Source organism: Callospermophilus lateralis, chromosome 13, assembly GCF_048772815.1.
Source record: "Callospermophilus lateralis isolate mCalLat2 chromosome 13, mCalLat2.hap1, whole genome shotgun sequence".
NCBI classification, from domain to species: Eukaryota; Metazoa; Chordata; class Mammalia; order Rodentia; family Sciuridae; genus Callospermophilus; species Callospermophilus lateralis.
The window spans coordinates 51471800-51488252 of record NC_135317.1 but is presented as its reverse complement, the minus strand read 5'-3'; the positions used below and the strand labels follow the sequence as shown (position 1 = coordinate 51488252).

At 34.4% G+C, this 16453-nt stretch overlaps 1 protein-coding gene across 1 annotated transcript in view; it reads right to left on the bottom strand.

Annotated features, from left to right (window-relative positions):
* The window catches only part of Fmn2 (formin 2), a 359014-nt gene that overhangs the window by 163173 nt on the left and 179388 nt on the right, over nucleotides 1–16453 (bottom strand). The window contains exon 6 of the mRNA XM_076832359.1: nucleotides 15934–15995. Within this exon, the coding sequence (XP_076688474.1) occupies nucleotides 15934–15995 (62 nt within the window). The remainder of the gene's footprint in view (nucleotides 1–15933; nucleotides 15996–16453) is intronic.

The following is a 16453-nucleotide window of genomic DNA, read 5'->3' as shown; positions in this document are numbered from 1 at the left end:
AAACAGAGGTATCATCTAACATATAATCCTGCAAAGTTGTGCTGGTTGTTCCCAAAGCGGTAGAAGTCCACCTGGCTTGAACCCCTACGTGGTTTACTTCCAGAAGCAGCCTTGACTTAATTCAAGGTCTCACTAAGAGCGGAAGGCAAAGAGCAGTGGCTAGCTCTGTAGTACTTGGGAGTTTAAAGGGCATTCAGTCAAGCCTCAAAATGTGCACCAAGGCCTAACTGAGGTATGGACACAAACCTCAATTATTTATTTCTACTGAACACAGCAGCTGGTCCCACTTATCCTGATCAGCCAGGGCCTAAAACCAGGGCCCTCATATAACCCTTTCCAACTGCTAAACAAAACTAGTGGTGTCATCTGGCCAGGGAACATACCCTGTGGCCTGGCCCTATCTGAAGTGATTGCAATGTACATCCAACAGCCCACTTTGATTGGAGAGTCTAAACAGCTGCCTGAGCTGATCTGAGAGCAAAGGCAGCAACATAGCCATCTAGAAAGCTGAAAGTAAGCTCTGCCTGCCCAGGATCATTACCAGCTAGCCCATCTAGAATCACAAGCTAGACTAAACAGTAAAGGTTTACCCCTGCCAAAAAAACATTGTAAAAGCTGAAAAACATGGCTGTCTCCTCAAATGCACAAACACCAATGCAAGAACACATATTGCAAGGACTCAGGAAAATGTGACACCTTCAAAACACAAAAAACAAAAAACACACAAAAAAAAAAAGAAAGAAAGAAATGAAAAACAAATTAACAAAGTTCTAACAATGCATCCTAAAGAAAGGGAAATCTATGAAATGATAGGCAAAATTTTCAGAATAATTTTCTTAAAATTCAATGAACTATAAGAATATATAGATAAAAATGTAAATAAGATTTAGAAAATACACAAAGAAGACAGTTTGAAAAATAAAGAGAAATTTACAAAACTAATCTAAGAGGTGAATAATATAATGACTAAACTCTAAAATGCAACAGGGAGCTACACAATCAGCACAACTGAACTGAAGAATCAATCAGTGAATTTGAAGACATTTTCAACCATCCAATCATAGGAGCAAAAAAAAAAAAAAAAAGAAAAAGGAAGAAATCCTGCAGGAGTTAAGGGACTCAATCAAGTGACTTAACCAGTGAAAAATAGGAATTCAAAAACAAGAGAAAGCATACTTAAAGAAATAATTGAGGGGTGGGGTTAAGATGGCAGAGTAGAGCTAGGCTTTATTTTACAGTTTCTCTGTAGCTGGAGAACAGCTACTCAAGGAACAGCAGAGATTGCAGAAATATTGTGAATTAGGCCTGGCTGGCACCTACTCTGAGGCTCGGGGTGGCCCAGGTAAAATGTCATTGAAAAAGGCACAGAGAAGACTATATGGAGTGGGATTCAGATCATAGATGAGAATACAGCTGTTTTCTCCATGAGTCTGGTGAGTCTGTGACCACCTGAAAAAGAGTAAGGAAACCAAACAATACATGATTGCACATGGTGACTGAGCCTCAGAAGGCCACAGTCATGTGTATGTGGTAGAGTAGATAGGACCTGCTATACCCTCTCCATCCTATAAAAGTAGGCTTCTCAGGAGGCACCCAACATCCAGATGGGTAGTGGAGATAGGCACTAGTCAGTCCCTAGAGGTCAATATAATCTGTCCAGAGTATACTCCACCTAAGAACATTTCCATTAGACTTGGCATCAGTTGCAGGAACATCCTGTTTAGAATGCCACCTTTACCCTAGGAGTAATATAATCTGTCCAAAGTAAACTCCAATTGATGGTACATCCCATTCCAAGCTACTGTGTAGTGGTGAGCAAGGAATCTTAAGAGTCATTTCAACAAATTTTGGTCCCAAGCCACTCCAGCTGGCAGCTTGGTGAGCAACATAAAAGGAAAGAGGGTTTAATAACCCCTTTGAAGGGGTGCATAGCCCAAGAAGAAATGGAAAGAAGTTGTTATAGTTTGAATACAAGGTGTCTCCCCAAATCTTCTCTGTTAATGGAGAAATATCCAGAGGTGAAATGATTAGATTATGAAAGCTACAACCTAACTGGTCCCTTCCAGCCTGACTGGATTTAACTGGGTGGTAACTATAAGCAGGTGGAGGAGGTGGGCCCTAGAAGGTTCACTTCTCTGCAGCCCATTCTCCTTTCTCTCTGCTTCTTCCCTGCCATGACGAGCAGAGAGGTATTCTTCTACCACATGCTTCTACCATGATATTCTGTCTCACCTCAGGCCCAAAGCAAAGGAGTCAATCAACCCTGGATGAACCTCTACAATCATGAACCAAAATAAACTTTTCCACCTCTAAGTTGTTGTCAGATTATTAAGTCACAGAGATTTAAAAAAAAAAAAAAAAAAAAAAAACTAAAAAACACACAATGAATATCTATTCTTGTTCACAGTTTTGACCATATCAGTAGAGACAATTCTTTCATTATTATTAAGAATTTTTCATTTGGTAATTTGTTCCTGTATATACATATGTACACACACACATTTTTTTCTTTTTTGGGTGATCTTTATTCTTTTTATTAACCTTTTGTTTATTTTGGGAGTTAGTGGATTTTGGAAGATTTTCCATTTTTTGTGGTGTTTATTTCGGTTATTTTTTCTCTATTTCTTTTCTTAAAAGGCAAATTATCTGGCGCTTTCTCTCTTTCTCTCTCTGTGTGTGTGCATATATGAAAATTTCATCTTATTCATTTTTCTTTCTACTTCTCTTATGCTTTCTCTTTTTACTTTTTGACTACTCTAACCCTTCTTTTGCCTTCCCTTCCCATTTTCTTCTCTTTTAATCAACTGGATATTTAACATGCTTTAAAACTGTTTAGTTTATACAATTTTGGTCCACTTCATTCCTGTAGTTGTGGTTGCTAGTGTTTTGTAGGTCAGAGTTGGTACCTGGTGTTGACTTCTGGTATCTGGTTCAGTGCAGCTTGTTGTTGTTGCTGTTGTTCATTTGCCTTTTCATGTGAGGTACTAGGGATCCAGCATGGCATTTCAAGTTTCTGGGGTTGAAGCTCCGAGGCTGAACTACACACCCAACACAGCACACACTGCACCACACAACCCAACCCCACTCTAACTTCAGCAATACTTCAACACAAAGAATAGAGGAATTTATCAGGCACAGTGGTGCACACTTGCAATCCCAGTGACTTGGGAGATTGAGGCAGGAGGATTGTAAATTCAAAGTCAGCCTCAGTAAATTAGTGACACCCTCAGCAACTTAAAAAGAATGTATTTCAAAATTAAAAACAAACAAACAAAAACAAACATTAAAAGGGAAAGGGATGTAGATCAGTGGTAATGTGCTCCTAGATTCAATCTCCAATACCAAAACAAACGAATCAAAACAGAATAAAAAAAATTAAAATAAAAACTCCATGCTGATGGGCAGGCCCCAGGATGGCATGGATCTCAGGGACCTAAAGACTCATTCCTAGATATCTGCTCCTACAGCAACACCAGAGATAAATTAAACAAAAACTGTGGACACCACATGTGCAAGGGGCCTCAAAATATGTCGCTTCCATATACTTTAAAAATATACTTTGAGAAGGGATGTATTTCACCATATAATCATTTCAAACTTTACTACAATGTTTTTGAAAAAAAAAAAAAAACAGGGTGCAACAATTATGTGAAGTATTTTTTAAAATTTAAGCCAGTATTACTCAAAACCAATTTATTTCTAAATTGTCTGACACAAAATTAGGATGAACAGAATACTTGTGAATATATGTTAATGCAGTGGTGAAACCCACTAATATATTTTATAATTCACCGCAATCTGATATCCCAGGATGCACCATCAAATAAAGGATGTGCCCTAAAAAACCCTCCTTACTTAAAAGTGGAAGAGAAATACAACACAATACATTGAATACTAATATAGAAAAAAAGAAATATGAAAAAATAAGGCAATATGACACTTCCAAAGGTACATAATTTCCCAGCAACTGATTCCAAAGATATTGAAGTTTATGAAATGCCAGATAAAGAATCAAAAGAATGATTATTTTAAAAACCTATGAATACTAAGAGTACACAAACAATTGAATAAACTAAGGAAGACAGTATAGGACATGAATAAGCAATTCACCAAAGAGAGACACTGAAAAAGAACCACATGGAAAGCTTGTAGATACAAATAGAAACAAACAAAAACACAATGGAAAGCATACTTATATGCTATTCATGCAGAAAACAGTTTAAGGTCTTGAGGTCAAAATGCATGAACTAAAACATTCAGGTATTAATAAAGAAAAAAATAAGAAAACAGGAACTGAATATAAAAGATCTCTACCACAACATTAGAAGATCTATTTTAAGACTCATAGGTCTTGAAGATGGAGTATAGAAACAAAATGGCAAAGAAAACATATTTGGTAAAATGAGAGTAAAAAAATTTCCCAAATTTTGAGAATAAGACGGATACTTAGGTATCAGAGGCATTTAGACCACCAAGGAGACACGACCAGAAATGAATTATTCCACAGAATATCATAGTTAAAATGCCAAGAATTCAGATCACAGAAATAATATTAAAAGCTTCAGGAGAGAAGTGGTGTGCTATTTGTAAAGGCAAACCCATCAAAAGAACAGCAGATTTCTCAACATAAATTCTAAAGGCCAAGAAGGCATGAAATTATGTATTTGAAGCAATGAAAGAAAAGACCTAACAACCTGGATTACTATATCCAATAAAACTGTCTTTCAGAATTGAAGAAAAATAAAAACCTTCCAGAATAAGCATCAACTAAAAGAATTCATAATCATTAAGCCACCATTGCAGAAGATACTTAAGATACGTAAAGGAATCGAACACAGAGAAAAAAAAATTAAGAGAGCATGGAAAAGAATAAATCTCATTATGAGAGTAGATACAAATGAGAATAAGGAATAAAACAGACATTACATATAAAACATGAAGTAATACATATCACTCTATAATAACAATGTAAATGGTGTCAATACAGCTATTAAAAGACAGACTTTCAATAGACTTAAAGAAAAGAACCACATAATTATCTCAATAGATGCAGAAAAAAACATTTGACAAAATTCAGCATCTATTCATGTTCAAAACAATAGAAAAACTAGGAATAGTAGGAGCATACCTCAACACTATAAAAGCTATATATGCTAAACCCATGGCCAACATCATTCTAAAAGGAGACGCTTTCTAAAAGGACGCTTTCCCTCTAAAAACTGGAACAAGACAGTGATGCCGTCTTTCACCACTTCTATTCAACACAGTCCTTCAAACTATTCAACACAGTCCTTCAAAACTCCAGAGTAATTATAGAAAAGAAAAAAATTAAAGGGATACAGATAGGAAAAGAAGAGCTCAAACTATCCCTCTTTGCCAACAACATGATTCTATATTTTTTAAAAAAATATTTTTTAGTGGTAGATGAACATAATACCTTTACTATATATATATTTATGTGGTGCTGAGGTTTGAACCCAGTGCCTCACATGTGCTAGGTAAGTGCTCCACCACTGAGAACAATTCCAGCCCAAAGATACTGTATTTAGAAGACCCAAAAACATCTACCATAAAGCTTCTTTGAATTCATAAACAAATTCAGCAAAATAGCAGCATATAAAATTAATACCCATAAATCAATTGCATTCCTATATACTAATGATGAATCAGCTAAAAGAGAAATCAGGAAAACCATTCCATTCACAATAGCCTGAAAAAAATAAAATAAAATATTGGGACACTGTCTAACAAAACAGGTGAAAGACTTCTCCAATAAAAAAGAAATTAAAGACCTTAGAAAATGGAAATACCTCCCATATTCTTGGGTAGGCAGAATTAATAGTGTCAAAATGGCCATACTACCAAAAGTGTTATGCAGATTTAATGCAATTCCTATTAAAATTCCAATGACAATTTTCATAGAAATAGAAAAAGCAGTCATGAAACTCATTTGGAAAAATAAGAAGCCCATAATAACCAATGCTATCCTTAGAGAGAAAAGTAATGCAGGAGACATCACAATATTAGACCTTAAATTATATTACAGAGCTACAGTTTAAAAAAATGGCATGGTATTGGCACAAAAATAGAATTGAAAACCAATGGAACAGAATAGAAGACACAGAGACATACACATATAAATACAGTTATTTCATACTAGACAAAGGCGCCATAAACTTACATTAAAGAGAGCCTCTTCAACAAATGGTGCTGGGAAAACTGCAAATACATGTATAATAGATTAAAGTTAAACTCCTATGTCTCAGCTTGCACAAAACTCATCAAGGACCTTGGCATTACACCAGAGACCTTCCACATACTAGAAGAAAAAGTAGGCCCAATGTTACATTATATTTGCTCAAGAACAGACTTTCTCAATAAGACTCCTAATGTACAAGAAGTAAAAATCAAGGATCAATAAATTGAAAGGCAACAACTCAAAAGCGTCTTTACAGCAAAAGAAACAATCAAGAACATGAACAGAGAGACTACAGAAAGGGAGAAAATATTTACTACCTTCACCTCAGATAAAGTATTAATCGCCAGGACATACAAAGAACTCAAAAAAAAAAAAAGCCCCACCAAAAACCAAATAACTCATTCAATAAAGGAACTAACAGGCACTTCACAGAAGAAGAAACATAAATAAATGATCAAAAAATATATTTTAAAAAGTTCAACATCTCTAACCATTAGAGAAACGCAAATTAAAACTATACTGAAATTCCATCTGATTCCATTCAGAATGGCAATTAACAAGAAAAAAAGTAACAATAAATGTTGGTGATGCTGTGGGGCAAAAGCTTTATATATTGTCGGTGGGACTGCAAATTGGTGAAACCACTCTGGAAGGCAGAATGGAGATTACTCAGAAAACTTGAAATGGAATGACCACTTGACCCAGTTATCCCACTCCTTGGTATATATCCAAAGGACTTAAAATCAACATACTAAAGTGACACAGTCACATCAATATTTACAGAAGCTCAAGGCACAATATCAAAGCTGTGGAATCAATCTAGGGGCCCTTCAACAGACGAATGAATAAAATACACACACACACACACACACACACACACACACTAGAATATTACTCAGTCTTGAAGAAGAATGAAATTATCCGCATTATTATTTGCTGTTAAATGGATGGAACTGGAGACTATCATGCTAAGTGAAGTAAGCTAGTCCCCCCAAAACCAAAGGTTGAATCCTCTCTATTATGTGGATTAACCCATAACAAGGGAGAGTAGGGAGGAAAAGTATAGAAGTTCACTGGACTAGACAAAGGGGAATAAAGGGAAGAGAGCAGGCATGGGAATAAGAAAGACATTAGAATGAATAGGACATAACTTTTCTATGACCATATATAACATGACCTGTTACTCAACGTCATATTTAACCACTAGAATGGGATCGAATTTGTAATAGGTTGCACTCCAGGCATGTATAATATGTCAAAATATACAATACTCTTCTGTATATCTATTTAAAAAAAAAAAACAGACAGACTTGCAGTTTGAATTCTTAAAAAAGACCCAACTGTATCTTTTCTGCAAGAAACACACTTCATAAGTAAAGACATCCACAGGCTGATAGTGAACAGAAGGAAAATAATATTTCATTCAAACATACTATGAAAGTGAACACAAAGAGCTATTCTCATATTCTTCAAAGCTGACTTCAAGTCAAAATTAAGTCAAAAGAAATAAAGAAGGTCAATATATACTGGAATAGTGAACAATCCAACAATGATATATAATGATTTTATGTATTAATACACCAAACACAGGGGCACCCAATTTTATAAAACTAACAAAACTACATGAAGAAACAGATAGGTACCAATGCAAACAATAACACTGGATGACTTCAATATACCACCCTTACAACAGCACCCAGACCCCCCCCCAAAAAAATCATCAACATTATTACAGAGTTAAATAATGCTTTTAATAAAATGGACTGGTCTGACATCTACAGAATATTCATCCAACCACAGTTGAATAAACTTTCTTTTCAGCTGATTATAAAACTTGCTCTAAAATAGGTTATACATTAGATCACAAAGCAAGTATTAGCAAATACAAAAATATGTGGGATAATTCCTTGCATCATATCAGATCATAATGGAATGAAATTATAAGTCAACAGCAGGTGCAACTACCAAAACAAAACAAATGCATGAGAATTGAAAAAATATGCTTTTGGGGTGATAAATGGGTGATTGAAGAAATCAGGGGAAAAAATTTAAAAAAATTCTTAGAATCAAGCAAGAATAAGAACACATCATACCTGAATCTGGGGAATACTGCAAAGGCGATTCTAAGAGGAATATTTATAGCTATGAGTGTAAACATAAAAAATCAGAACGCTTTCAAAGAAACAAACTAATCACTGTAGTATGCTGATTTTAAGTCCTTTGGATATAAACAAGGAGTGGGATAACTGGGTCAAACAGTGGTTTCATTCCAAGATTTCTGAGGAATCTTCATACTGCTTTCCATAGTGGTTTCACTAATTTGCAATCCCATCAGCAATGAATGAATGTACCTTTTCCCCCACATCCTCGCCAACACTTAATGTTGCTTGTATTCTTGATAATTGCCATTCTGACTAGAGTGAGATGAAATCTTAGAGTAGTTTTGATTTGCATTTTTCTGATTGTTAGAGATGCTGGATGCCCTTCAACAGATGAATGAATTTAAAAAAAAAAGGTGTTACATATACACAGTGGAATATTACTCAGCCTTAAAGAAGAATGAATTTATGGCATTTGCAGGTAATGGACAGAGCTGGAGAATATCATGCTAAGTGAAATAAGCCAAATATCTAAAACCAAAGGCCAGATGTTTTCTCTGATAAGTGGATGCTGATCCATAATGGGGGAAGAAGGAGATAAAGGGATTTAGGATTGTGCAGAGGGGAATGAGGGTAGGGGTTGGGGTTTGGAGACAGGAAGAACAGTGGGATGACATGGACATCATTACCCTATATACATGTATGGTTACACTACCGGTATGACTCTGTGCCATGTTCAGGCAGAGGAAGGAAAATTTGTGCTCCATTTATGTAGAATGTGTCAAATGCATTCTACTGACATGTACAGCTAATTAGAACAAATTAAAAAATAAACAAACTAATCACGCATTTCAAGGTCTTACAAAATTGAGAACAAAACAATTCCCAAGCTAGTAGAAAGAAAGAAATAACAAAGATCAGAGCTGGTATTAATAAAGAACAAAAGAACAATGCAAGGATTGATGATACAAAACACCGAAGTCCAAAGGATAATAAGGGACTATTCTGAAAACTTATATTCCAATAAATTGGAAAATCTAGAACAAATAAAATTTTTAGACCCATACAACCTACCAAAACTGAACCAAGAGGATATAGAAAAATAAAACAGAAAAATAACAAGCAATGAGATTGAAGCTATAAGAAAAAGCCTCCCAGTAAACCCAACCAAGAAAAGCCCAGGGCCAGATGGATTCATGGCTGAAATTTATAAGATCCTTAAAGAAGAACTAACACCAAAGCTCCTCAAATTATTACATCAAATAGAAAAGAAGGAATGCTCTAAACTCTTTCTGTCAGTGTGATGCTGATCATAAAGCATAGAAGTATACATCAAGGCTAGAAAATTACAGAGTAATATCCTCGATGAACACACATTTAAAGATCATTAATAAAATACTTGAAAACCAAATTCAACAATACATTAAAAAGATCACACATTACAATCAAGTTCCTTTTATTCCAGAATAAAAGAGTGTTCCAACATACAAAAATCAATAAATGTAATACACCCTACTAAAAAAAGAATCAATAACAAAAATCACATGATCATTCCAATAAATGCAAAAAAAGCATTTAATGAAATTCAAAATTACTTTATGATAAAAACCCTAAAGAAAGTAGGAATAGAAAAAAACTTATTTCAACACAACAAAGGTTTTATGTGATCAAGCCAAAGCTGACCTCTTTCTAAGATTAGCTGAAGAGGGCAAAACTGAAAGAATTTCCTCCAAAATCATGAATCAGTTCTCCTGTTCATTAGAGCACTTAAAAAATTTAGCCAGATCAATTAGGCAAGAGAAAGAAATAAAAGGGATACAAACAGGAAAGCAAAAAAATTGAATTTTCTCTGTTTACCACTGATATGATCCAATATTTTGAAGACCTTCTTAAAGGTTCCACTAAACAACTTCTAGATCTGATAAATACAGTTAACAAAAGAGCAGGATATAAAATCAATAGCTTTTCCATACACCAATTATCAACCTGCTGCTAAAGGAACCAAGAAAACAATTCCATTCATGAGAGCTTAAAATGTATCGAGGAATTAACCTAACCAAGGAGGTGAAAGACCTCTACAGAGAAAATTTCAGAATGCCAGAAAAAGAAATAGAAAAAGATACTAAAAGATGAAAAGACCTCATATGTTCATGGATTGGCAGAAATAATATTATTAAAATGGTTATATCACCAAAAGCAATTTATAGATCCAATGTATTCCCCATCTGAACGCCAATGATATTATTCTACAGAGCTAGAAAAATAAAACAAAACTAAAATTCATATGAAAGAACAAAAGACACAGATTAGACAAAACAATCTTGAGCCAAAAAAAAAAAAAAGAAGAAGAAGAACAATAATGCTGGAAATATCATAATAATACCTGATTCCAAATTATAGTATAAAGCCACAATAAAAAAATAGCATTGTATTAGTATATAAACAGACTGTAAATAAATGGAATAGGATAGAAGCCAATCCTACACAGTCACAGTCATCTGATTCTTGACAAAGGTGCCAAAAATATACACTGGCGAAAGTAATGTACCATTTATCAAATGGTACTGGGAAAAATGGATATTCACAATGTAGAAAAATAAAACTACATGCCTCTTTCATCCTATACAAAAGTCAATTCAAAATGAATCAAAGACCAAGATACAGCACCAGAAACTTTGCAAAAGCTCGAATAAAACATGGGAAACACTTGAACATGTAAGCACAGGCAACTTCTGGACTAGTACTCCGACAGCTCAGTAAATAATGGCAAGAATTGATAAACAGAACAGCAAAATTTAGAAAACTTCCACATAGCAAAGGAAATGTAGAGGAGTAGTAGTAGTGTGTAGAGAGAGACTACACAATAGGAGAAAATCTCTGGCAGCTTCTTTTTTGATGGAGAATTCAAATCCAGAATGTATAAAGAACAAAAATAATCAACACCAAGGCCATGAATAACAAATTCAATACATATGCAAATAAGCTAAATGGAAATTTCTCAAAAGAAGAATTTAAAATGCCCAACAATTATATGAAACAATGTCCAATATCTATAGCCACCAGGAAAATGCAAATACATGGAGATTCCATTTCACTCCAGTCAGAATGGCAATCATCAAGAATACAAATGATGATAAAATGCTGGCAAGGATGCAGGGAACTTTTATTCACCATTAGTGGGAATGTAAATTGGTGCAGTCAGTATGGAAATCAGTATGGAAGTTTCTCAAAAGATTAGGAATGGAAATACCATGTTATTGAGCTATAGCTTTCCTGGTATTTATACCTGGTATGAAATACCTGGTATTTATACCCACAGTGCTAAGAAAAAATAAAAAAACTCTGCCAACCAAAAATACTTTCACTTAAAAAGCTGCCTTTCACAAATGAAGGAAAAATAATTTTAACAAACCCAAGCTAAGAAGATGATTACCACTAGACCTCCCATATATGAACTGTCCAAAAAACTTCTTTAAGCTGAAATAAAATTTTGCTAATTAGTAACATAAATCATGCAAAAAGCAGAAAATTCAGTAATATAGATAACACAGAGCCATAATCAGAATCCTCCAAGTTTTTAAATGATGTGTGCAACTGTATCCATAGTATGATCATTAAAAGCTAAAACTATTAATAACAATTGTAGTTAATATAACTTTTCAACAGATACATACTATGAAGTGATATAAATTCTAACATCAAAAACATAAAATGTGGAAGGAGGAATATTTATTAGCCAAAATATGAACAGAACTTTATAGAAAGAGAAAAAAAAATCCAACTAAAACAATGGGCAAGATATCTTCTTCCCCAAAAAGGAGACAAAAAAGGCATCAAATTTATCCAAAACACCACTCAACGTTAGAGAAATGCAAACTTAAACCACAATGTAGATCATTTCACAGCTGTCAGAATAGCTATGATTTTAAAAACCAAAATAAAAACATCTGTTAGTGGGGACATAGAAAAAAGGGAACTCCTGTATACTGTTGGTGGGTATATAAATTAGTACAACCAATATGGAAAACTTGTATGGATGTTCCTTGATAAAACTAAAAATAGAGCTGATGGTGTCAGTGGTGGAGTGTTTGCCTAGCAGGTATCCAGGCTGTAGCTTCAATCCCCAAAACCACAAAACACAAACATCAACAAAAAACTAGAAATAGAATTACCCTATGATCCAGATATCCTACTTCTGTTTATACACCCAAAAGATTTGAAATCATCATGTTGAGGAGATCCTGGTACCCATGTTCACTGCAGCAGTATTTACCATACCAAGGGAAAAAAAAAATCAACCTAAGTTCCCCCAATGAGACAAAAAAGAAAATGTGGTACATATACACAGTGAATACTACTCAGTCTTCAAATAATTTTTTTCATTTAAAACAAAATGGATGGAACTGAACAACATTATCCTAAGTAAGTGAAATAAGACAGGCACAAAAAGAAAAATGCTGCTGCTATTATTTGCATGTGGAATCTAAGAACTCAAAGAAGTAGAAAGTAGAATGGTAGTTGCCAGGACAGCATTGTGGGGATAATGTGAAGATGATGATCAGAAAATGCAAAGACTCATTTAAACAGCAGTAATAAGATCATTTTAGATATATTATACACTGTGAAAATATAGTAAAAAATACTATGCATTTAAACATTGCTAAGAAGTGGCTCATGCTTGTAATCCTAGCAGCCCAGGAGGCTGAGGCAGGAGGATCATAAGTTCAAAGCCAGCCTCAGCAACTTAGCAAGCTCTAAGCAACTTAATGAGACATTTCTTCTAAATAAAATATAAAAAAGGTCTGGGGGGTGTGGCTCAGTGGTTAAGCACCCCTTTGTTCAATCCCCAGTACCAACACACACACACACACACACACACACACACACACACACACACACACGTATGAGAGAGAGAGAGAGAGAGAGAGAGAGAGAGAGAGAGAGCCTGCGAGTGAGCAAGCTAAGAGACTACATTTCTAATGTTCTTACCACAAAAAAGTATTTGAGATGATGGTTATATTAATTAGCTTGATATAATTATTCTACATTTTATTCACAAATCAACATTATTTTTTACTTCACAAATATATATAATTATAAATTGCCTCTTACCATAAAACTTAAAAAAAAATTGCACTGAAAAGGTTTTTTTGAAGAACTTAGATGCATTCTAAGTAGCTACAGAGCTTGTCATGAGTCAGAAATTTATACTTTATAAAATTAAATTACTTTAAAAAGTTAAAAACTACTAAATAAAATATTCTAAATCAGAATAAAATAAACATATTTATAAATATACTTGTCCTCAATGTCCTATAATGATTTTCAATATATATTTATACACATGGATATGCCAGGTTTAAATAAGACATTTATTCACATATATATAATATATATGCAGGATAGATAGATACACACAACATCCAACATCTTAGCTCATTATGATCTGCATTAGAAATTACTTTCTTAGGGGCTGGGGATGTGGCTCAAGTAGTAGTGCGCTCGCCTGGCATGCGTGCGGCCCGGGTTCGGTCCTCAGCACCACATACAAAACAAAGATGTTGTGTCCACCAATAACTAAAAGATAAATATTAAAATTCTCTCTCTCTCTCTCTCTCTCTCTCTCTCTCTCTCTCTCTCTCTCTCTCTCTCTCCCTCACTCTCTCTTTAAAAAAAAAAAAAAAAAGAAATTACTTTCTTATAGTATTTCCTCACTTTTTCCATATGGCCCACAAAATAGAAACTCTGTACCTCCAAATGGTTGTTTTAAATACTCATTTCACTGGAACACTAATATACTGAATACATGATTGCTTTCTTTTTTTTTTTCTTTCAGTTTTTACAGCTGATAACTATATGATAGTTAACTCAGTCCTTTTCATGACTGGGTCTCACTGGACACATATGCTCACAGTGCTTTCTGGGTAACTACTCTGTGCTTGGTTGATGACGGTATGATGCACCATGAGAAATATTCTCTTCCAAAGATCTCAATTTCACAAGGAAGACCCTACATACATATGTTTTAAAGGGAACAAATTCAGGAGTGGACAAGGAGGTTGAATACACAGTCCTCAATGTAGTGGTCAGAAAAAACCACCTATATCCTGTCCATCATGTGTAACTCCCAGAACCAGGAAATCTTTTGACTTGAGACAGAAAAGTCAAGAATGCAAAAGAGCATAAAGCCTTAAATATCATGAAGATTATAGGCAACAGCAGAAAAAAAATTGAATAATGAATTATAGACAATTCAAGACAAAATAGGATCACACTGAGACATTTTCCTAAAAATAATTTAAAAAACTGAAATGGACATTGCTTTCTTATTCCATAGAGCAATATAGCTAATGCCATATCTTTGCTAAAACCATTTGATAATTTATGATTGCAGAGACTGTACTTCTAAAAAAAGTCACTGATTATCATGCTGTGATTATTTACCTCTAATACCCTATTTCTTTTGCCACTTTTTAAGGAAAAGAGCTATACACAAGAAAAGCTAAAATGTGCTGCCACTTGGTGAAGTAAATTGTGGGTACATACTAGCTGGGTGACCTTGTGAAGTCATATAACCTGTGTCTTTTTCCTAATGTGTAAAATAGGGATAATTAGAGCACCTGCCTATAGATCATTAGGGAGATGCAAATCGAAGCCACAATGAGATAATGCTTAGGATGATGAAAATGTGAAAATAAAGGCAACTCTTGCACACTATTGGTGGGAATATAAACTGGTACAGTCATTAGGAAAACAACATGGAGGTTCTTGAACAAACAAAAGCAGAACTTATATTTTGTCCAGCAATTTCACTTCTTCGTATGTATCTAAAGGAAATGAACTAGTATGTAAAATAAATAGCTACACCCCTGTATTCACTGCAGCATTATTCACATTAGCCAAAATATGAGAACAACCTAAGTGACATTGATAAATGGATAAGGATATTATTGTACATATATGTAACGTAATATTATTAAGCCATTAAAAAAAATCTTGCCATTTGCAAAAACACAGAAGAACCTGGTGAAAATTATGCTAAGTGAAATAAGCCAGACATGAAAGACAATCTATAAAACTTGAATTCATAGAAGCAGCAGTATAACAATAGTTGCACAGGGGTGGAGAAGTCAGCAAAGAAGGGTAATACTTTTTGGCTAAAAGGTATAAACTTTCAGTTATAAAGTGACTAAGTTCTGGGGACCTATTGTACACTAAAAGATGTGCTAATATGATTCTGGTAACCATTATATAATGCATATGTATATATTAAATCACCATACTCTACATGAACTTTGTCAATTAAATATTTTTAAATTTTAACACTGTGTGTGTAAAGGGCACAGAATTATTGTTAACCTAAATTAGCTCCTGAATAAGCATTGACTATTATTTCAGAAGAGGAAACGAGTGATCTCATAAGTAACATGTTTTGAATCACAATCTTTAAAACCATAAGATCACACATTTTCATAATATGCTCCCAGAAAATACTGTAACAAACTGCCACTTAGAAAAACTCACTGCTCCCAGATCAAATTTCCTTAAAGGACACTAACACAACCAGCCCACATGTGCAGACATGTATTATATATGCTTTATATACTCACACATAAAATTCCTTCTATTACTCACATTCTCATAGAGAGCTTGAAGAGTCTCCAGGTCAACCACTGAGTTGTCCAAGTTCACAACAGCTGTGGGAGAAAAAAAAAGACAAAGGAAAAGAATATAAATTGCCATAAGCCTGCTGTGAAAAGATGTTTGGCCAGCTCAGGCAATAAAGTTCATTGAAGCAGTCAGAGGGCTTATTTCAATGCTTCCACTTATCCCACTCCAGAGACCATGTTTCAAGAATTTCAATGGTCCAGATGTCAAATGTTAAGGCTTTCACTTGTTCTTCAAATATTAAAATGAATATGGCCCAGTCAAAGGTCAGAGAGAAGCTGTCTTTCATTGTCCATCTAAATAAATTTGAAAAATCTCTGCTTAGTACCAGAAATGGATAAATCATTCCTAAAACTGCTATGTCCTAGTTTTGTACCAATAAATATTTATACTTGCCAATTTACCTAAAACCTTGCACAATGGGTAAATCTAATCACTAAACTGACAGACATGGTATAGAAAAGACAGATGTATTTCCTGTTATAAT